Raw genomic sequence first — 22743 nt, 5'->3', positions numbered from 1 at the left:
ACCGCAAACGTACACATTCGTCCGTCATCGTCAGCAATATTATATTAATGTATATTCATTATAATATATATATTAGTATATAATAAGGGTGGTCTTAATGATTATGGGAGGAGGGATGTGGGTGTGGTTGTGGGTGTGGCTATTATTTCAACTATTTACAATTTGCTTTCGTCGTTCCATCTTCATCATCATCATCAATATCATCAATATATAATCGTTTAGTTTTTCATCATTGTATATATATGTACACATCACTTAAATCGTTAAAAATTGTATCATGTTCAGGACCTATTTTTCTATTTCCAACGTCGTCGTACACTTCTTCGTCGCCGTCTTTACTCTATATAAAAATTCTACTAATATTTACAAGTATAAATATAATCAGTAAAACGATTTTATAATAATAATAATTAATAATAATAATAATAAAGTAAGTAAATTACAAATACACATAAAATGAATTCGATACTCGATAATATATAAACTCTGTCTCATCGTCCTCTCATACATATATATATATATATCGCCTTCCTGCTTCGCGCGATTTACTTTGTACAAAGTGCAAGTTTCTGATTATTACATAATATGTATATATATATAAATAGGTATTTATAAAATAAACAATAATAAAATTAAAGGATATCCGCTCTAAAAGTGTTTTGTTGTCGACGATGTTGTTGTTTCGTCTCTCATACAAACTATTGTACAAATACTGTTATTTCACTCGTTTTGTTTTTGCCTGCTGCTGATGTTGTTGTTGTTGTTGCTTAACCTGCTTACTATTTTCGCTGGCAAGACTCCGACGGCTATGTGTCCAAGTCGTCCTCCCTCTGACTGGAGAAATAGGAGACCAAACCGCCAAACTCGCCGTTCTCTTCGTCGTAGTTCTTCGGTCCTTCGCCGTCCGGTGGAAATTCAGAATAGTTGGGGTTGCTGAAATGCGGCCCGTCCTCGCCCGACGAGGCAGCTGCTTGCTGATACGCACCGTAGGGGAAGTGCGCGAAGGGCACGTTGGGTCTCAGCATGTGCTGAGCCATCATCGTCGGCAGAGGATGCCGAGCCATGGGTCCTTGGGTAGCTGCAGGGAAACGCACCATAGGTGGTCGCACGTACGTCGGCGGTGGAGGTGTCGGGTCGCTCTTGTTGCTGAGCGGACTCGCCGATGGCGCCGGGGAACCGTGTTCCGAGGAGACGGTGGTGATGGTAGATCCGCCCGACGGCGATGGATCCAACGGATGATGGCTGAGGAACATACCCGACGGAATGTTTTGCGGAACGGGACTGCGATGTCTCATCGGTGGCGGTGCTCCGCTTCGTATCACTGGATAATGGTTCAAAGTAGGCCGATAACCTGGAGGAAGAACACCCCTGGGGGGTCCACCTAAAAACATATACACGAAATTAATATAAACGAACATAAAATGAAACATCATCATTACAATGTTGAATTGAAACTGACCTGGTGATGTTAGGAAAGGCGGTCCTCCCTGAGGTGATGGCGAAGGGATGGGCGGCGAAGGACCCTCGGGCCTGTTGTCGCCACCGTACATCTCGTAGTTAATCGGAGGGCCGACGGGATAAGCTGGTTTACCGGGTTGCGTTTGAAGCATCCTCGTTATCACGGAAGGTACAGGTTGACTTTGGGAGAAAGGCTGCGGCGCTGAGGCAACTCCTAACTTGCCTCCAATCAGCGCTGGATCATTGGAGGAATCTCCGGTCTCGCTGAGGCTGGGCTCGTTGGAATCTCCAGCTTCAGAGGGAGCGTTCGAGGCGCGTGCAGCGGCTGCCGCAGCTGCTGCAGCCTCCTTCTCCAAAGTTTTCTTTCCCTTACCACGACCACGTCGCTTCTTTGGGGTTCCATCGGGATTCAAATTGGAACCCGAAAGATCCGACATGTCGTCACTCTGCGGTGTCGTCGGGACGCCGCTGCCAGGCATCAGGTGCAGCATCTCCGCCGAGCCGGACAGCGATTTCGGCTTCCTTCCGCGTTTCTTTGGTGTCTTCTCCTCCATCATCATGATGGGATGCAGCTGTGTCTGCGGTTCCAATACGGGCATTGTGTCCACGACCATCGGGGGCAAATCGAAATTCTGCGGAACCACAGTTGGCATCTCCTCCAGCTTCTTGGCAACCTCCAATTCCTTTCGCCTCTTTTCCTTCTCCAACTGCTCGGCCACCATCTGCAGTTGCTTATTCGCGTACTCCTCCTCCTCCATCATCATTTCCATTTCTTTCTCGTCCATCGCTTCGATGTTCTTGTTGATTTGTTCGATCGGATTGGGCTCTTCCTTCTCAACGGACGCACCAGCAATTACTGGCGGAACCACTTCCGTCGTTTTAGTGAAATCATCGGGGAGCGGCGGGAAAAGAGCTTCCTCTTCTTCACCCTGAGCTCGCTTTATTCTCTTTATACCGCCCTTTCCCTTGCCCTTCTTCGAACCGGACTTGATGGCTCCCACAATCAACGGATCATCGTTGGAATCGTCGCTGTCGCCGACTGCCTCATCCCTTAAATCCTCCTCCTCGTTCAACACGAACTCGTCCTCGCTATCGTCGTCCTTCACTGCATTCTTTCTGCGAAGATCGTCGTCGCTGTCCGACCCCAACGCATCGACATACGTAATTTTCTTCCCTCTCGTTCGTCTGCCCGTATCCTCTTCACTGTCCAAACCGCCATACTTAATTTTCGGCTTCTTCTTGCTGTAGACCTCCGCATCGGAATCATCGTCATTCTTCTTTTTCTTCTTGGACTTTGGTTTCCGCGGCCTCGGCGTGGATGGTGCTTTTCTAGGAGTGCTCTTCTTTTTCCTCCTACCCCAAGATCTATCGCTCTCCTCGGATTCGGACTCGTCCCAAATCGATCGGGTCTTTTTGCGGCGAGGAGCGGCGTAATCCTCATCAGAGTCATCGTTGATGAAGTCACGATCATACCGGGAAATCCTGGCACGCGTCGATCTTCGCACAGGTCCACCTTTCCTTTTGCGACGACCAAACTCGCTGCTATCGCTATCCAAATCCTCGTCGAATTCATCCTCTTCGTCCTCGTCCGAACTTGAACCTTTAAAGTCCTCGTCGGAACCTTGATCGTCGTCATCGCTGCTAATGTCAAGACTGTTCAATTTTCGATGTTTCTTCTTGCCTATCAGTTTCTTGACCGGCTTAATAACTTCATCGTCAGAAGCCGCTTCGTCTGCAGTATGGACGAGATTGGATGGCAAGTCTGCATTAATAGGTATAACCGGTGGCAGTGGTTCAGGGGCGGCTTGCGTTTCGGCCGCTGCTGCTGCCGCCTCTGCATTGACGATGGTCTGCATGTCTTTGCCACGGATTTCGGTGGACTGCACCACCACGGCGGACTGCACTTCATCCTGGATGGCGGAGTTGATGAGTTCGTCGTAGTCGTTAAACCGATAGCTGTGAGCTTGTCGTCGTTGGCGTAGTTGATAAATTGGCTCATCCTCGCTCTCACTGGCCGTCGACCCTGAACCAGAACCTGAACTTGAGCTCGAATCGGATGCTGACTCTGATGCACTGTCTCTGGTGTCGCGTCGTTGCTGCTTCGGCTTGCTCTTGATATTCTCGTCGTGCTCTTTCGTTGGAAGAACGTTATCCAGGCTTATACCGACATACGCCAATCTCTCTTTGCGGCGCACCTCCGCCTGTCTCTTGCTTACCTGCTTATCGAACTCTATCAATCGATTTTGCAGATTAATCACCAATGTGGTGTGCAAACACGGTGGACAATACCAATCTCCTTCGGGGATGACAAGAAGTGCAGGCCGAAGGCAAGAACAATGCCAACCGGAATCACATCCATCGCAGAGCAGTATCCATTCGGGATGATCGGATTTACCGCACTTTTCACAGCTGGTATCGTCCACCTCAACAACGTCGTCCTCTGGGGCGTCCTCCTTGCGGACAGTTCTGGCGCGTTTCAGGGGTTGCACCTCGTCCCCATTTTCCAAATCACTCTCCGGCGAAAATTCGTGATCGGATTTCAAGGGAGCATCTCTGTCTTCCTCTTCGTACTCTTCCTCCTCTTCTTCAACGTGCGACTCCTGGCTGCTGGAATCCGAACTCGACTTCCAAGGATTGTGCTCATCGAACTTGGGATTCTTGTGTTTCCGTTTTTGTTTCTTCTTCTTTTTCTCGTCGGACTCGGCATCGTTGGTCGTCTCATCCTCGGTCACTGCAGTTTTGTTCCTTTTCCGCTTTTCAGCTTTGTAGTCTTTATCGTCTTCCTTTCTGCTCGATTTCTTATGCTTCTCTTTAATATCGTGCATCGTCAATTCCTCGATTTTCCTGCGCTCTGCCTCTTCTTTAATCTTGATCTGGGCTATCCTGCGCGACTGTCGCACCCCTGTCTGGACGACTTCCATTGTATCTGGTATATCCAAACCCAAGAGAGTCCGTTTCTTCTTGTGCCCTTTCTTTGTACTCTCCTTGACCTCTTCTGATTTCTTCTGCTTTTTAGACGCATGATCCTTCTCCTCCTCGCTACTGCTAATCTCCTTTTTCTTTTGATCCTCTATACTTTTCCTCAGTTCGGTATCCACCGTTCTCTTGCCCCGCATTTTTCTTCGTTTTCCACCTGTTACCGCCTGTTGCTTTTCGGTCGGCGGACTTACTCTGCCTCTCTTTCTGGTCACTCGAACATTTATCTTCTCTTTTGCGGGCGGCGGACTTCCTGTATAATCGAACGACAACGTAGCTAATGAAGGAATTTTCTCATCCTTTTTAGGCTCATCCTCCTTCTCTTCCTTTTTAACTCCTTCATCCTTTTTAACTACTTCTTCCGGTTTCGATTCCACTTCTTTTTTGGGAACCACCTCTTTCTTAGTCTCGGCAGGTTTCAGCTCCTCTTCCTGCTTCACGGACTGCTCCTCTTCCTTTTCCGATTCGTACTCGCTGGATACATTTCCCATATCGCCGCAATCGCCATCAGACACGAACGAAATTGGTGAGTTCGGCATTTCCTCTGTCAAATCTGCGACAGTTTTCTTAAGACAGACTGGCTCCTCGACGGTCATCTTCTTTTCACCTTCCTGAATTGATTTCAAATTATCGAAATTCTTCTTCGCTACTGGTGATTCTTTTACATCTTTGACTATCTGTTTGTTGATGTTGGCGACATCCAAGGAGGAAGTGGAATCTCTGTTGCCTCTGTTCCTCAAGCGTAGTCTTCTACTCTCCGCCGGTGGCGGCGTTTCCAACTTCGGTTTCTTGCACTCTTCGCTGGGTTTATCATCAACAGCATTGTTCTTGGCTTTCTTGTTTACCACTACTACTTCCGGGACGGTATCTTTAACAGAGGCATTCCTCAGACGTGCCGACCTCTTCGGCGATGGTACAGGAGCACCGTACAATTCAGTCTTTTTTAATTCTCCCTTCGCTGGAGTTGTACCTTCTTGCTCTTGCGTTTGCTTTTCGGGCTCTGGCACATCCTTCGGTGCGGCTTTTAGCGATCGCGTAACCAAACCAACATCATCAACTTCTTTATCACATTTGTCTTCTGGCAAAATCTCCCCGGATTTTTTATCGCTGCTAACGTCCACACTTTTGATGTCCGGCACTTTACCTGGTTCTTCCCCGGTGACTCTTCGCTTTTCTCCGTCTTTACTTTTCGCTTCCGGCTCTTTTTCCTTGCTGCTCAAGATGCTATTTATTTTGAAACTCTTTTTGGCACTTTTCGCAGTGTTATTGGGGGCTGCAATTGCAGGTTTGCTTTCAGTCTGTTCTGTCGCTGCACCAACTTCGTCCTTACTTTTATCGACATTAACAATTTTAACATCAACTTTCAAATCTGATACCACAGCGGACTTAAGTTCTTTTTTAGAAGATTCTCCAACCTGAACACTCGTTTTTTCAGGAACGTGCGTTTCTTTGCTCTTTTCAATAGATTTAACTTCTGCAGATTCAGTTTTCTTCTCAGATTTTACATCCGTCGAAGTTGATTCCCGGATAACATCATCCTCTTTGGCATCCACTGGATTCGTTTTTGTCGCAGTAACATCTGATGCATTTAATTTAGGTTCTGATAAGATTTTCTTATTTTGAATTTCATCAGTGACCACGACTGATTGCGTCGCCGAGATCTTTGCAACAAACGACGTTTCTGACTTTGGATCAGATACTTTTTGAGATTTGTTTTCACCAACTTCGTTATTGTTTGTTTGGCATTTATCTGGCAAGATATTCTCACTAACAATTTGTACTTTAGGAACGACGGTTTCCGATTCTTCGATAATTTCTTTCGATTCCTCCGCAACAGAAGCATCGTTCTCCTTGTCTTCTGCCTCTATAATTTCACTTTTATCGTCATTGGAAATATCACTTAGCGTCTCCAGTTTTTCACTGATCTCCACATTTTCTACAATAGCCGAAGTTGTAGCTGGTTGAACCTCAAGCACCTTTCGAACTTTTAAGTCTATCACTGTTTCGTCATTTTTATCGGTCACTTCTGTCGGTAATACATTATTTCTTTCCACATCTGCCATCAAATCTGATGTTTTCAAATTGCACACAGCAACATCTACAACTGCTATTGGGTTTACAGCGACAGGTTTATCTGTAATTTGAATTGAATCAATCATCTCACTAGATTCAAGACTCTCCGATATTTCAGATTTCTCAACAGCTCTTTCAGATTTCACCTCCTCAATAGTATCAGGTTTTTCAGGAATATTCTTTGATTGTTTTTCAAGTACATCCATTGCAGTAGTACTACCAACATTTTCCTCCACTTTTAAATCAGCACCTTTGATTTCATTATGCTTATCAGCAACAATTTCTATACTACAAGTTCCATTATCAACATTCTCTGTTTTTTCATCAACAACTTCTGTTACTCTAGCTTCCTCTGCAAGTTCCTTTGTTTGGTCTTCTAACTTCTCGACTATTTCAGATTGTTCGACGACTTCCTCGGGTTTTTCTTCAACCACATCCATTTCATCATGGCTAATGTCTTTATCATCTTTTAAGTTCAATGTTGGTGTTTCCGATTTGTTGACAAGATCGTTAATTTGAACTGTAATATCTGGTTCTGACATATTACTATTATCTTCAATGGCATTCGAATTGCTCGCTTGTAAAGTATCAGCTAAAGCGGATTCATTGTGTTCAATCTTGACTGGTGATGTTTCAGGTTTAGTTTTGGGACTTTTCGTCGCTTCAATTGAGGTCTCCGATGATTCAGATTTATCACTTCTTAGATCGATCGGTTCTACTGGCCCAGTTTCTGCAATTATTTCAACAATTTCAGGACTTCTTGTATCAACAGATTCTGAATTCAAACTCTCAACATTTTCGGCAGATTTTGAATCAATATTTTCAATCGATATCGATTCAACTGGTTCCTTATTTTCTTCAGATATTGAATCGGTGTTTTCTATCTGCTTTGAATCGATGCTGCTCGAAGGTTTTGAATCAACACATTCAGTTGAAGGTGTATCAGCGATTTCTTCACTATTAATGTCAACTTCTGGAGACTTTGGATCTTCACGTTTAGATTCTATTGAATCTTTTTCAGGAACTTCTTGGGAATCAACACTCTGAGAAGAAGTGTCGCAAGGCACTGGTCCTAAAGATTTCATTTCGGTCTCTTCGGAAGCAGTTTTTGAATTACCGTCAATGTTGGGTTCAGATATCGATACGTCATCCTTCTTTGATAAATCATCTGCAAACGTCACCTCTTTCTCGTCGATAATCTTCACTTGTGACTCATTTTTCGTCTGTTGAACACTCTCAGATTTCGTGGTCTCATCCACATCACCCTTGCATTCGGTCGTGTCCGAAGATTTAGTCACCTCCTCGGCAGTTGTAGTTGCATCGTCAACAGGTTGTTCCACTTCAGAACTGCAATCCATCACATCAGATTCTTTTTGGGGTAGCTTATTGTCATCAAAAGTAGAATCTACATTATTTGCTAACTCTGTCGTTTCTGATGATGATGAAACATCTTCAATAATAATATTCACCTTGGGATCATCATCTTTGATATTAGTTTTTTGCAACAGCTCATTTGAAGGAGAATCATTTTTACTTTCTGCAGATTCACTTCTGCTTTCATCAATAAGAGTTTCTGCAGATTCACTTTTGCTATCCGTATTAATAGTTTCTAATATTTCACTTTTGAATTCCTCTTTAGTCTCTGGACACTCAATTTTAAGTTCCTGTTTAAGATTTTCTACAGATTCTCTTTTGATTTCCTCTTTAGGAATGTCTGCAGGTTCACTATTGCTTTCCACATTAATAGTTTCTGTTGTTGCACTTATGCTTTTCTCTTTCAGATTTGTTGCAAGTTCACATGCACCTTCGACAATCAGATTTTTTGTAAGTTCACATTTGCTTTCCTCTTTAATATTTTTTGCAGATTCACTTATGATTTCCACTTTAATAGTTTCTGAAGATTCACTTTTAATATCCTCTTTCAGATTAGCTGTGTTATTCTCTTCAGGATTTTCTGCAGGTTCACTTTTGTTTTCCTCTTTCTGATTATCTACAGGTGCACTTTTACTTTCCTTTGCAAGATTATCTGCAGATTCACTTTTGCATTCTTCAGCAAGATTATCTGTGGATTCACTTTTGCTTTCCTCTGTAAGATTATCTGCAGATTCACTTTTGCTATCCTCTTTAAGATTATCTACAGGTGCACTTTTACATTCCTTTGCAAGATTATCTGCAGATTCACTTTTGCATTCCTCAGCAAGATTATCTGTGGATTCACTTTTGCTTTCCTTTTTAATTGTTTCTATAGGTGTATTTTCACTCTCCTTCACAAGATTATCTGTAGATTCTCTTTTGCTTTCCTTTGGAAGATTATCTATAGGTGCACTTTTACATTCCTCAGCAGATTCACTTTTTCTTTCCTCTTCAAGTGTTTCTTTAGGTACAATTTCAGACTCCTTCACAAGATTATCTTCAGATTTACCTTTGTTTTCTTTTGGAAGATTATCTACAGATGTACTTTTACATTCCTCAGCAGATTCACTTTTTCTTTCCTCTTCAAGTGTTTCTTTAGGTACATTTTCAGACTCCTTCACAAGATTATCTTCAGATTCACATTTGTTTTCTTTTGGAAGATTATCTGCAGGTGTACTTTTACATTCCTCTGCAGATTCACTTTTTCTTTCCTCTTCAAGTGTTTCTTTAGGTGCATTTTCAGACTCCTTCACAAGATTATCTTCAGATTCACTTTTGTTTTCTTTTGGAAGATCATCTGCAGGTATACTTTTACATTCCACTGCAGTTTCACTTTTGTTTTCCTTTTCAAGTGTTTCTATAGATGCATTTTCAGTCTCCTTCACAAGATTATCCTCAGATTCACTTTTACTTTTCTCTTCAATGTTGCATACATTTTCCTTTGTAAGAGCTTCAGCAGGTTCTAAGTTTTCTTTGTCAACTTGGATAATGGACTGGACAATTTCTTTTGTATCAATTTCATTGGATTTACATTCTTTACTTGCACCATTTTTTGATTCTTCAATATTTTCTACTTCGTCGACCGTTTCGGTTTCATCTATTTGTTTAGTTTCAGTTTCAGTGGATACCTCATTGGAATCTATATCGTCATTCTCGTTAGTCTTTGCTAGCGCGCTGATCGAAGGTGTGTTGAAACCTGGACCGAAGAAAAACGAAGGCATCGTTTTCTTGGGAGGCACTTCAACTCCTTTGCTCAAATCTTCGAATTTTTCGACCATCTTCTGAACACTGGTGCTGCCCACTGTCTCCGTTTTATCGTCCCCGGATTCCCATTTAGATTTTTTGGGTGGACTTCGAAATACCTCTTTCTTCGTCAAGTTGTTAAACTGCTCAGTGTTAGTCTTTTCAGTAGGATCATTCACAGTGTTTTTTGATGATTTCGAATCGTCCTCGGATTTCTTTTCGTTTCCGGTTTGGCAGAGGGCCCCGCTTCCAACGCCGTACACGAACATCACCGGTTCCTCGATGGCGTCGCCGACGATCGGTGATTCCGCTTCGCTGCCGCATTTATTGTCCTTGCCAGATCCTTCGCCTTTGATGAGCATTAGCGGTTCTTCGATCTCCTCGCCGACTTCGTCCTCCTCGTCCTCGTATTCGTCGTAATCCTCATCGTCATCGTCCTCCTCCTCGCCCATGTACTGCTTCTGGTAATGCAGTTTGTTGTTCAGCAAGGTGGGACGATCGGTGCGTGGACGTTTCGCAAAACTCGGTTCTTCTATACTGTTGTAATCCATTGGCCTTTTGTGATCGTTCTTGTAAATGTCCACGTAACTAGCACTCTCTACAGCCTTCCTGTTCGACATGGGAAAAGGATCGTTTCTAATGTACTTATTTTTAATACCACTTAGCTCCAGCTTCTTTTCACTCTCGATGATCGGCTGAGTCAGCAACTCCGTCAGCGGTTTCAGCCTCAGTCCCATAGTCTTGGGCCGCTCCTCCGGGATCGCAGCAGGAACTTGCTTGAGCTCCACCAGAACCGGTTTCTCCTGCATCTTAACTTCTGGCACCGCCGGCACAGGTTCTTCCTCTTCATCCTCCTCGTCCTCTTCCTCCTCCTCCTCAACTTCTTCTTCTTCTACCTCCTCCTCTTCGTCTACTTCTTCCTCCTCTTCCACATCCTCCTCCTCCTCCTCGTCCGCCACTTCCTTGAGAGCGAGCGCACTGTTGGAATCCGTATCCATTACCGCGTTGCCGTTCCGCACTGCCGTACTGTTGTCGATGGACTGCTCTTCCTCCAGTTCCTCCTCCTCCTCGCACGAAGACTTTTTCTCGGAGAGTTGTTTCGATGAGTCGGAATTGGAGTCGTTCTGCCCGGTGTCCAATATGGGCTTCTCCATTTCCAGGCTGTTGCTATCCTCATTCATGATCGAATCCGATCCGCTCTTAGCGGCCTCGTTCGAATCCAACTGCGATATTAACGAAACCAATCCATTCCTATCCCTGAAAAACAACAACAAAAATGAGTTAAGTGTAATAAACGGACTGACGCATAGCGCGAACGTGAGACAAGTTTATAAACAAATATGACAAGCAAGCAATGAATATGATTGTGAAACATGGTATCAACTTACTTTGCAACCAAAGCCCACGTCTCCTCATCAGGATCCTCCTTGTACACTCTGATGGTGCAGCTCTCATCAGTTTGAAACCAATAAGAATGTCCAGTTTTATCCTTGCCCAGTGGTTGGGTTCGGAGCTCCGTTGCAGACATTTTATTGATTTCATTCTTGAATCTAACATTCAGATCAAATTGCATTTCAAGAAGATGCTATAAATAGAAACAAAAATAAATTGAAATGAAGGATGAAAACAATGCAATGTTTGATTGGAGTGTACCTTCAAGATACGCAGTTTGGACCCAATTCTGGCTTTCTTGTATCCGAACCTCTCAATCTCCCAGGCATCTTGACTGTTGTATGTATGGCAGATGTTCACGATGGCCCTCTCCCATCTCTCTGAGGAAACAGATTTCCTTGCCTTCCTCAGCAACTTGATGTGCAGTTCGATCAAATCAGTGGCAACTGAATTTCAAACAAAAAAAAGAAGACAAATATAGAAGATGCGTGGAATGCGCAACAAAAGTAAACAACAACAACAAACAGGAGAGGAGGTTGGTTTGTTATTTTCTAATTTGATCAGTAAATTGCAATTGGTAGAGATGCGTCGTCAATCAGCAGGAAAGGATTTCGAGAAGAGCTCCGCTGTAAACAAGCTTCGTTTGTTTTCGTTTCGCGTACTGTTGTGTTTTGTTGATGTATCGGATAGGTGCGTTAATGTGGGAGGGAAACAATGGTGGCGGTGGCGAAGAAGCCGCAGGGGTCGGAGGCGGCGAGTGGACGAGACTCACCTTCGTGCGTATTCTCGAGCATCTCCTGCAACTCGACGAAATCCACGGGGTTCAGGCCGCACGCGACGCCGAATTTCTCGAAGAAGCCGCAGATGACCGCGAAATTGGGATCACCTTCGCAGGAGGCTTCGTTCTCGGACGCCATTTGCGCGTTTTTTTTCTTTCCCTCTCTCTCTCTCACTCACTGTCGCGCACACACACACTCGGTACTCCGTTTGTTTGACAGCGGCTGTGGTCGGCACCGCTGGAGATGCCGTTCGTTCGTCAAAACCGCTTCAAAAAATCCATAAAAACCATCGGAACGGACGCCCACACGCACCTCTGGTCTCACAGCACTGCACTCCTCACCACATCACAACGTCGTCGTTGCATTATCGCCACGACGCCGACGCTCACCATCTCGCATCATGTGTATATGTGTAAATATTGTTGTTATAATATTCCCTGTTGAAACTAAACAAACGAACCGAACGCACACGCACCACCGCCGCCGCTTTGATTTCTATCTCTCTCTTTTTCTCTACGTGCAACAACACCAACGAAACCATCGAAAAAAACACCAACTGCACTCGACGACGCGAACGAAAAAACCACCACAACAAATCACCAGCCAGCACCGAATCAACAACCAAGCGCTTCCGCTACCACCGATCGCCTCCAGATGGCGCCTTCGTCCGCACATCGTTATGCAACATCCTCACCGTGACGCAACGATCATCGCTGAAGGATTTCCATGGTGTTTGGAAGAGATCCATTACCGAAATTTCCTTTCACTTCTGCATGGCCAAAAAAATCCACCAATGAAATTCAATAATTTCAATTTACCTCAGTTAATTCAGTAACTTTCTCCTCAATTATTTAGTTAAGAAATCATTAACAAATCATTAAAACTCTTTTCAACGTATTTTTTTTCTGGTAAACGTTTTCGCTTTTCAAAGTTATCCTAGTTGGCTGTACAAAATGTAGCAAATGTTTCATTTGTTTTATTTGAAAACCATCGAACAGCTAAATATTAGCATAAAGAATATAAAATTGAGTGTACTTGGATTTTTAAACTATGAACTAATTTCTTAATTAGGGAATAATTGAAAGGTGTATAATTCTTTCGATTAAAAGGCGAAAGTTTTATTCTCTTATTCGTGGGGGAAAAATCGATGCTACAGGGGGGTCTTGTATTTGTACCTCAGTCAAAATAAATTACAACATTATTTTTTGGTTCTCGAACTTTTGCCTTTCCAATTGAAACATTCTATTGTGTTCCGGCTGTTTCCCTTATAAAATATTATTGCTTATTTTTGTTCATAGTAAAAATTTCCATATACACACGCAAACATATAAAGTTATATATATATATAAAAAGGTCAAAGTTCGTATTATGCAACTGCATCAACACCTGCTCTCCGCGAGTTTTTGATGCAACAGAATGAATGAAATTATATGTACACGAAGAGGTCTTTTTTTATCTCGCTTCCATTCAAACAAAATAATTAATAATAATACTAAAAATTTATGATAATATTAATAATAATAATAATATAGATTTGTCCTAGCTAAAGAAACTTGAAAATGAAACAGAAAATAAAAACGAATCCTTATTACGAATAGAAAATAAATTATATAAATCAATCAAATTTACAAATAGAGTTAGTTTAGTTGGCCGAAGCGCGCGCGATTCAATTATTATAAACTATTTAACACTTCTCTTCCTTTTTCCTCATCAATTTCGGGCGCTTCAATATAATAGAAGAAAAAAAAATATGCTACAAAAGAAAACGAAATAATAATGATTATCGAAATGTTACAACTTAAGAATCAAACATTAATTGGTTAATGATAAATGTACAATTTACATCAGTCCAGAGGATTCACTTCAAGTTTATGAAGAATAAAAATTATTTTTTTAACAAAAAGAAAGAAAGAACGAAGTTTCCACTCACGGATGTTTCTTTTTGATTAAATAGTGAACGTTTAATTATATTCGCTATTTAATTAAAATAATAATTTAAGTTTATCGGTGAGCGCAAACTTCAACGATGAGTTAATGAGTATGTTGTAATTAATAATAATCGTTTTGATGATGATGATGATCGTTCATGGTTTCTCGTAATAAATGAAATCGTTCTTTTTAGAGGTGACTCGGTTTCGTATAGGTCTGGAGCTCATCTCCGGCCCGAAGATGACCTCCATGATCATTTTGTGCATGTTGTTCTCCTCGGATTGCTGCTCGTTTTCTGCGGGTTTCGTGGGTGCGGTCTGCTGCTGCTCTTCAGGTGTAGCTGCCGATGGAGACGGCGACGAAGGATGCGGTGATGCGGGCGATGCGGATTTCTCGCCGTTGCTGGCTGCTTTCAGTTTGAGGACGAGACCGTTGCTCGTTTTACTCTCGATGACTTTCCACGCCTCCTTGACGACGCCGTTACTGCTGCTCGTTTTCTCCTCGTCCTTCTCCTCGCAGCTGCTCTTCCTCGGATGTCTGTTGCTCTTGCAGATCTGCGTCGTGGCGTTCTTCGTCTTGATGATGAACTTCTCCACCGGGGCGTAGCTCAGCGCCTGGAAGTCCGTAGAGATGCGGATGGTCTCCTCGATGGGCAGCTCCGTGACGACGTTCTTGCTGTTGTTCGATTTGTGGTAGGACTTGACGTGGTCCTCGCAGGTACTTCGATTGTAGGATTTGAAGAGGCAAATGTGGCACTGGTATTTGAACCATTTGAAGTGCGTCGCCATGTGCTGCATCAGTCCGGACTGATGCTTGAAGTTGCACTCGCACGTCGTGCATCGGAACTGCGACAGATCGATGTAAGGTGCGGCCTTACCCTCGAGCGTCACCTGCTGCTGCCCCCGATCCTCCTCGGTGTCGCTCTCCAGCACGACCTCCTCGCACACCAGAGGATCTTCGCCGCCAGTCGAAGCAGCCGTCGTCGCCGTCCCCGAAGACTCCATCACCATCTCGACGTCGTCCGACTCCGCTGCAACCGCAACCGGAGGAGTCTCGTCAACCTCATCAAGTATTATCGTTTCCGGTTCCACCACGTCAGTCTGCACGAAGACGACGTCGTCGGAACTATCTTCTTCATCCTTCGCATCCGTCGTCGTGCTCTTCTCCGGCTCCACCGAAGGTTTACCCTTTTTAATGGATTTAATCTGATTGAACGACTGTTTCCGTTTCTGAGAGCCGCGCAGCTTCTCCGTCACCTTCACCTCCTTTCCAGACTGCTGCAAACTCGTCAGCGTCTTGCACAGCTGCATGTGCGATTGCAAAGCTGCTTTCCTCTCGAACTTCTTCCCGCACCTCGTGCATACCTGCGACGAATCCAACAGATCCTGCAAAGAAATCAATCAATCGTCCACTTATTGAATCTTTCAATTAATTGTGAAACGCACCACTTCCTCGAACTTGGCGAGGTTCCTCTCCTCGCGTATAAGAATCTGATCCTTGTAATTCGAGAGCGTCGTGTTCTTGATGGTGTTTCGCTGGATTTGCGATCGCAACCTCTTGTATTGCATCGGCGACTTCCGATGCACCTTGTGCAGATGCCTGAACACGCTGTAAGTCGTAGGAAAGTAGTTGCCCTTGCATCCGTACTCCGGGCACAGGTACATCTCCTTCGAGTTGTTGTGTTTGCACTTGACGTGGTGGATGAGGGACTTCTTCGTCGCAAAGTTCTGCTTGCAGACCTCGCAGCCGAAGTCGAAGCCCTCGATGTCGGGCCTGGACAGAGCCTTACCGTCCGGCCCCAGAATTACCTCATCGTTATTCAATATACTATGTATTTCCATAGCCTGCAACAAACAACAACAACAACAAAAGATTAATAAATCGAAAAACACACATTTTCATCATCGCAATTACCTCATTTATCCTAAATTCTTGATTATCCTTAGGAACATTATTTATCAAAGTCTGAAAAACGCAGGACAAATTCCCGTTGATCTCCTCCAGGGCGATGGCCCCCTTCTTTGCCAACTCCTCCCTATCCTCCACGACATTCTCACTGGAAAAATCCTTCCCAGAGACTTCATCAAAGATCTCCTGGCTTTCCTGCCTCTTCCTCAACCTGCTCAGCACCGCATTCAACCTACTCTTGTCCCCATCGAATTTCAGCATGTCACCATCATCACATAAATTTATTGCACTATTACCCATCACATCTGCTGGTGGCTGCAAATCAAAAACCATCATTACAAACATTCATATAAAAAAAAAACAAACTAGAACACACACCTCATCAGATTCATCAGTCGGTTTCCTGCAAGAGTCCTTGCAATAATCCCGCTTGTGTAATATGAAATTTGCTAAACTCCTGTATATTGTCCTGCACGTCTTGCACTCATACAGAACATCACACTCATATGTTATATAATTACGAACCTAAAGTGAACAGATGGGATATTTGTAAATATTAATTTTCTCTCATCAGAATTTTGCTTGTCACTTACTTCATTGGTGGCAGTCTCAAACAGGTGCAGAACCTGCCGTAATCCAATCACACTGGTATCAATTGGCTTTCTCAGGTGCGAAATATCCACAGAGGTATACTTCTTTGGTGCCTTGCCCAGTGTGGTCTGCAGCTGCTTCTTAGCTTTGTACTTGGATTTGTTTGAAGACATTGCAAATCACTGCAACACAACAGATTAGTTAATTCAATCCTAATCAAAAAAAAAACTAATTGTGTGATTAAGTAAAAGGACAGGAGGGTGGGATTATATAATTTTCACTTAATATTTTTTTTTTTTCAAAATGCAAATTGTACAACTATCTTTCAAATTATCAGATCAAGAATGGACTTGTTTTACGTATAATTGATGGCATGTTGGCTGTGAGCACTTTCAGATGCAAACAGTTGAGTTGAAGAAGTACAATCGAAGCTCATGCCATCAACTATGGTTTTAAATATAGCAGAATTTTTATATGGTCAAAGTAAATGGATTGGAATAGCTGGAATGCATTGTTGGGGAATGTTCCTAAGCAAGTTGATCACACAAACCTATGCCTTCTAGTCAGGCTGCACCAGGTTTCCGGAGGCTGCTTCAGACCTGTAGTCCAGCAGAGCAAGTCTGTCGAAGAAGTGTGAACTTTTTCCACTTCGATGGCAGCTTTCTCATTGAATATCAATGGTGCAGGACCCAATCTCCTGGCTGTCCAATGGTCCGACTCATCGGCCGTGCGACGGCGGTCCTTGCAGTAAGCCTTGCCCCTTTAGAAACTCGTTCAAAAATTCTTTCTGTTTGCCTAAAAAGTCCTTTTTACACCACCATTTTAGACAATTCAGTCAGGCGCGCTTGGACATTCTGACCAACAGATGGCCGCGCTCCGTTCGTATTATCGTACCAGACTTCGGAGGCGGCGGCGGCGAGATTCTTCGGCTTCAGCCCCCACAGAATCGCCAAAGAATCTACAGATATTTCCGTAGTGTTTACCAGCACCGAACCAGCACGATTTTATTTACATAACCCGCGCCGATTCAACCGAACTACCATCGTTCTTCCACAGCACGCAATTGAACTGGATCAATCTCTAGGATGCAGCGAATTCAAATATTCAAAAACAGAAAGATCCACGAGCAATCCGCGTGAATTTATTAATAAAGATTAATCAATTACGTAAGCGACCAAAGGAATCGTCGCGATGTAAACCAATCGCTGCGAAGGATTTCATTTATGAAATGCACCCAAAATCTCGTAAAGTTTTATGCAAATTTTTCCACAATTAATAATCGATCTTCTTTTTTTTCCACAAATGACGTCACACAATCGAATTTATTTATACATATTTTGATTGCTACATAATAACAAATCGAATGATTCTGCAGAAAATAAATTATTATTTTTTTCATGCAAAACTTCATATGCCTGCAAGAGGTCACAATTATTTCTAATTCAACTTTATTTTTATAAAACTTTATTAGCATTTGCTAGATTCAATATTCAAATTAAGTAATGTTAACACTCGAGGAAAAAAGTGTAATTTTTACACATTATACCCAAGTATTTATACTTTCTGCACTTATTCTTTACTTGAATGAAATCTTATAATTAGAAATGTGTATATTGATCGAGATATGAGAGGTAAAGCGGTGAGTAGTTCTAATTGAATGCATTTTAGTTCGTTTGACCTCGATGGTGATGAAAGGAATAAAAGAGAATAACATCAAGTAGCGCGGAAAGAAAGAAGAATCACTTTTGTTTTGTTTTGTTTATTTATTTTTGTTGTTGGAAACAAAGAAATATGGACTCGGGCGAGTATTCGAAAGGCGAACCCATGGACACGACGGACGAAGAAATGGTAAGGAATTCGCTAATTATTTAATCATTAGGTTATGTTTATATTGATTACACTCTATGCAAACAGAAATTACCTGAAACGGGCAGAACGCACATAAGGCAGATGCAGTTCCCTGGAAAACAACAGATTCTCACCAAGCCCCCCTACCCAAAGAACAAACAACAAATTCAGAAATCCACCATGTCACAAATGCAGGAGGGCAATCCAACGTCACCTTTGTTAAGCCCAATGGATGTATACAGGAACAGCATATCGGAAGTGCACAACGCACACAAGCATCCTCCCAACAAAACAATGACAGAGCAGAGCAGTGGGTTGAAACATATTATGATGGAACATTGCTATGCTAGGCCGTACAATTGGAAGTCAGAGTCTAACTTCTTGAGACCCACAAAGACGCTGTTTGTGCCGCAGAGGAAGAAGAAAAGTGTCAGAGAATCGGAGGAGGAAATCGACGTGGAGAGTGACCCGCAAGAGACGCCTTTAATTTACGATGTGGGCAAAGGCAAACGCTTGATGGAGGAGTGCGAGAGGCACGCGAAATTCTCGAGGAACGACGAAGACGTCGACGATTGGGAGGAGAAAATTGAACGTATATCGTGGAGCAGCAGTCAGAATCAGATGTTCGGTGTGATGGTGAATATTTTGAACAGCGATAGGATGTCCCGATTGGCGTACACGAACACTCACAATGAACCGATCCTGAGGAGGACTACCGTCGAGAAGTCGGTGAAACGCTTCAGACAGTTGATGGCGAAATACTCGTGGGACATAAAGTTGGCGCAATGGCTGCATCAACTGCTCATCGAGAATTTGGGCACCTCGTATTTGGCCGCCTACCTGGATATACTGCAAACGTTGAAGCACAAGCTTCCAATGTTTGTGGATAAAATGCTGTTCGGACCTAACGTCCACAATAAGACTGGACCTTTGAGCACTGAGGGTCTGTTTCCATTGCTGAAGAGGCCCTGGGATCCGGTGGCGGCCAGCTTGAACATAGACAAGCCCAAGAAACTGACGGGGAATCCGATTATAATTATTGTACCTAGCGCCCCGTCAACAACGGCCGCTATGTACTCGAGACGATTGCATAGATGGAACAACTTGTTCTCAAATTTGGCTACAGTCTGCACAGTGTACAATAACATAGGTTGGAAGAATCTGATGAGAGTTCAATTCGATAGTAATGTGTACATTATTTAAGGAGCGGCCGGTCATAAACATACCATGATGAATTGTGTCGACCAAATGTTCGCTGCGACCAGGGCGAAAATACAGGAAATCAAGACGGAATTCCCGAACAGGCCGATCGTTTTAGCGGGTTTCAATACTGGAGCAGCTTTGGCTTTGCAGGTAGCACAAGTCGAGGTGGTCTTGTGCATTCTATGCTTAGGTTTTTCCATTCATACCGCTGAAGGTAACAGAGGCGACACCGATGATAACCTTCTGGAGCTGCAATGCCCTGCACTGTTCGTCATAGGACAGTGTTCCAATACCGCACTGTAAGTCTCATTATCTCGAAGAAAAAAACAACACTCGCATTAATTATACTTCTTAAATTATAGACAGGAGCATATGGAAGACATCAGAGAAAGAATGCGCGTGGAAACTGGTCTGTTGGTAGTAGGATCTGCCGATGATTACCTGCGGATTTCGAAGAAAAAGAAACGAGCTGAGGGAATTACCCAAAGTATAGTGGATAGGTGTATTGTCGTGAGTGGATGAACATATCGATGAGTTCGGATTAGGTTGATTAAATGCAATGTATCTTTAGGATGAATTGGGCGAGTTTATAAGCGGTTTGCTGTTGTCTCCGTATCCGCCGCAGATTCGGCAATCTCCGGCGCACGTCCCGCCTGAAATGATAAAGAGGAGCAAGATGGAGAGGAAGCGGAACAACTCGAACGGAAGTTCTTTGGACAGCGAACCTCCGTCGCCCACGCCCCGGATCAGTAGACCAGGTCAATGTTTATCCCCTGTTCGTAAGTGTTCTGCTTTCCGTAGACAACGCCACGTGATGTTTCGTAATCTATCTTTATGTGTATACACTTGGTAGAGGCTTTCGCTAGAGCTGTTGATGTTACTAATTCGGCAATTACTTTGATAATGAACTACCTTTTCTGAATACAGTTGGAAGACCGCCCGGCTCCAAATCGAAGACTAGACTGGAAAATAAATGGCACGCTATGCAACAAGGTATTCCCACGACATCATCATCAAAACCGAACACACCCGAACCGGACCCACCCAAAACACCTACACACATCCCCATCAAATCTAACCAAATAACAACAAAATCACCTCTATCACCTATATCTGGTGAGTAAACTGTTATTTAAGCACGATTACACGATCATCATTGAATCTCTCCACTTTAGCCAAGTTACACGCCATGGGTATATCCACGAGGAACATCTACCAAGGAGGAAGCACTCTTTCCAATTTACTGCAAGGAACAGGCGGTGTTCGAACCATACCTCCCAATCCAACGACTAAACAGATCAAAGGTTTGGAAAATCATCATCTTCGTTCGTCCAAACATTGTTTAAATTTGATTTAAATTTCAGTATTGGAGAACCTAACCATTCAATCTGGTCCAGGTAAATTGATCAGCCGAAACCAGGATATAACGTCGCTCAAGATGTTCAACGCCAACAAACTGAATCTGAGTAGTAACTATGGTAACGTAATGCTCATGCCCGACGGGAAGATCAAGAGGAGCGATCCCGGCATTCGAGGTACCAATACATCAACTTTAATCTATCCAAAGAGCAAAATAGTCCAAGCAAACACACCACACACAACAACTTCCATCGCAAAGTCAAGTTAGTGCTTCGCGAATTAAATAATATATAATGTCGTTCTTTTTAAATTAATTTTGATCATTCTAGGTTTGACTAAATATATAACGTCCAAGAAACAGCTGCTCGCCAACAAGAACAAGATGGTAAAGAAGCTGCCACCTTACATAACGACGACCGGGATGTCGCAGCAGTCGTTGCCGCCGCCCACGAATTTGACGTCTCAAGATATTATGGACTTACCGATTATCTTCGCTGATGATAACCAAATGTTGACCAACAACACGATGCAGCCGAGTGACACGCCTCCAGCACAGATACTGCAGACGACGACCACGACGACGCCGCAAATAAAAACCACCTCAAGCGGAAAATTGCTGTTCCTCAACAAGAGCGGTGGTAGCGGTGTTTACGCGCAGAACATCCTCAAGAGGCCGGCGCCGAGCAACCCTAAACCGAATCCTATAAAGTATGCCAAAATTATTCTGTCGAAAGCGCCTACCAGCATCGAGGAGACCAGGAAAGCGGTGAAGAACATACCTACGGCGATCACGATGAAGGCGGAGAATGTGTCGGCCTCCTCGTCGTCCATGGATTTCGATTTAGAGAACGAGCTCGTCGCCACAGCCATCTCCAAATCAAATTTCGTACCGAGCGAGAAGAAAGTCGACGAATCCATGGACTTCACGGCTTTCGGCGATCTGCACTAATTCTTTACTTGTAGATTTAAATGTTATTTTTTTATTATTATTATCTTTTCGTTACATTTAGATAATCTAAAACTTTGAAAAATATGTATATATTTATGATTGGAAGTGATGTCCTAGAAGGATTTGAGAAATTAGAGAACAGTTTTCGAACATGATCAATGATTACCTTTGACCTTTTTTCAAGTTTAAAGAAGAGCGTCTGGATCTGAAGAATTGTAGAGGACGCTGATTTTCCTGCTCAGCTCCGGCCCTATCCTGCGCACGTTCGTCAATGGACCAGCCGCCCTCCTGATCGGCAGATCCTGCAGCATCCTTTCCCGCTCCCCATCATCATCCATGCAATTCTCGTAAGCCTGTATCAAATTACGTAGAATCTACCACAACACTCTTTAAAACATTTAAATTACCTGGCGCAAGTCCTCGTACGTTGGATACTTGTTGGTGATGGCCTCGGCCGTTTCAATCCTCACCAGAGGAAGGGACGTGAGGTGCTGCTGCCAGAGTCGCTTCAACCCGTTTCCATCTTTATCCACTCTGACGCAATCCTTATTATCCCCGGACATGTACCATTCCGATTGACCGTACTTTTCCTGCTTCTCCAATCTAAACGTTACGAACATCATCAACATCTTTGAGACGTCGGTCAATTGAAGTGCAAATAATTACTTGTACGGCGCTTGTGCGATGGCTTTAGTGAATTGCGAGATCATGTTGCCCAAATCTTGCGGCGTATCGATGAGGCGATAACAGCAAGAGCACATCAACTGCAGTTCGGTCAATGCGAACTCGAAATCGCGCCTCTTCACCTCACCCTTGTGCCTTTTGCTGCGTCTGCAAAAACGGAAAAGAAAATCAATGCTAAATACATAAGGATTGGTAAAATCAATCACTCGAAATAGTTGCGCATTCCATAAAGACCAAGCGAGATCCGTTTATCGTCGAACGCCGATCTGATTCCAATCACGTGCGCCAACAGCGCTTGCTTTGCTATCAAGCTGATCACTTCGCTGGCATCCATAATAAGCAACAGCTGATTCTCCTCCGTGGAAGACACGTGCGCCCTAAGCTTACCATCCTCCCCAATTTCAGCGCTTTGCGTTCTTCGTTTCCACGTGACCGTCT

The 22743-nt window shown here is 43.5% G+C and overlaps 4 protein-coding genes across 6 annotated transcripts in view; 1 reads left to right on the top strand and 3 right to left on the bottom strand.

Annotated features, from left to right (window-relative positions):
* Positions 1-417: 417 nt before the first annotated feature.
* LOC108569745 (titin homolog) lies at positions 418-13279 on the bottom strand. Of its 2 annotated transcripts, XM_017931424.1 has the most exons (6): positions 11828-13278; positions 11317-11501; positions 11052-11248; positions 8805-10920; positions 1460-8624; positions 418-1381 (listed from the first exon to the last, which is right to left on the bottom strand). In XM_017931424.1, exons 1-6 carry the CDS (start codon positions 11970-11972, stop codon positions 807-809), a joined length of 10383 nt encoding a protein of 3460 aa, XP_017786913.1. In that variant the 5' UTR covers positions 11973-13278; the 3' UTR covers positions 418-806. The 2 variants fall into 2 exon arrangements, with proteins under 2 accessions (XP_017786913.1, XP_017786904.1); XM_017931415.1 differs by having other exon boundaries at positions 1460-10920; positions 11828-13279.
* Positions 13280-13422: 143 nt separating this feature from the next.
* LOC108569923 (zinc finger protein 800) lies at positions 13423-17519 on the bottom strand. Its single transcript, XM_017931694.1, has 6 exons — positions 16813-17519; positions 16265-16444; positions 16050-16196; positions 15678-15986; positions 15209-15607; positions 13423-15148 (listed from the first exon to the last, which is right to left on the bottom strand). Exons 2-6 carry the CDS (start codon positions 16433-16435, stop codon positions 13919-13921), a joined length of 2256 nt encoding a protein of 751 aa, XP_017787183.1. The 5' UTR covers positions 16436-16444; positions 16813-17519; the 3' UTR covers positions 13423-13918.
* Positions 17520-17874: 355 nt separating this feature from the next.
* Positions 17875-21700, top strand: LOC108569763 (KAT8 regulatory NSL complex subunit 3). Of its 2 annotated transcripts, none has more exons than XM_017931454.1 (9): positions 17875-18110; positions 18177-19260; positions 19315-19612; positions 19676-19823; positions 19885-20071; positions 20241-20429; positions 20489-20617; positions 20678-20935; positions 21002-21700. In XM_017931454.1, the coding sequence occupies exons 1-9, from the start codon at positions 18054-18056 to the stop codon at positions 21619-21621; spliced, it is 2970 nt and encodes a 989-aa protein (XP_017786943.1). In that variant the 5' UTR covers positions 17875-18053; the 3' UTR covers positions 21622-21700. The 2 variants fall into 2 exon arrangements, with proteins under 2 accessions (XP_017786943.1, XP_017786935.1); XM_017931446.1 differs by having other exon boundaries at positions 17876-18110; positions 19885-20092.
* An 87-nt stretch (positions 21701-21787) lies between these two features.
* The window catches only part of LOC108569825 (crossover junction endonuclease EME1), a 1730-nt gene continuing 774 nt past the window's right edge, over positions 21788-22743 (bottom strand). The window contains 4 exon segments of the mRNA XM_017931528.1: positions 21788-21974; positions 22029-22224; positions 22288-22452; positions 22512-22743. The exon segment at positions 22512-22743 is cut by the window's right edge and continues 4 nt beyond it. Coding sequence (XP_017787017.1) covers positions 21807-21974; positions 22029-22224; positions 22288-22452; positions 22512-22743 — 761 coding nt within the window. The 3' untranslated portion in view covers positions 21788-21806.

The sequence above is a fragment of the Nicrophorus vespilloides genome, unplaced genomic scaffold (genome assembly GCF_001412225.1).
Source record: "Nicrophorus vespilloides isolate i.1.1-1 unplaced genomic scaffold, Nicve_v1.0, whole genome shotgun sequence".
NCBI classification, from domain to species: Eukaryota; Metazoa; Arthropoda; class Insecta; order Coleoptera; family Silphidae; genus Nicrophorus; species Nicrophorus vespilloides.
This window is presented reverse-complemented; position numbering and strand designations above follow the sequence as displayed.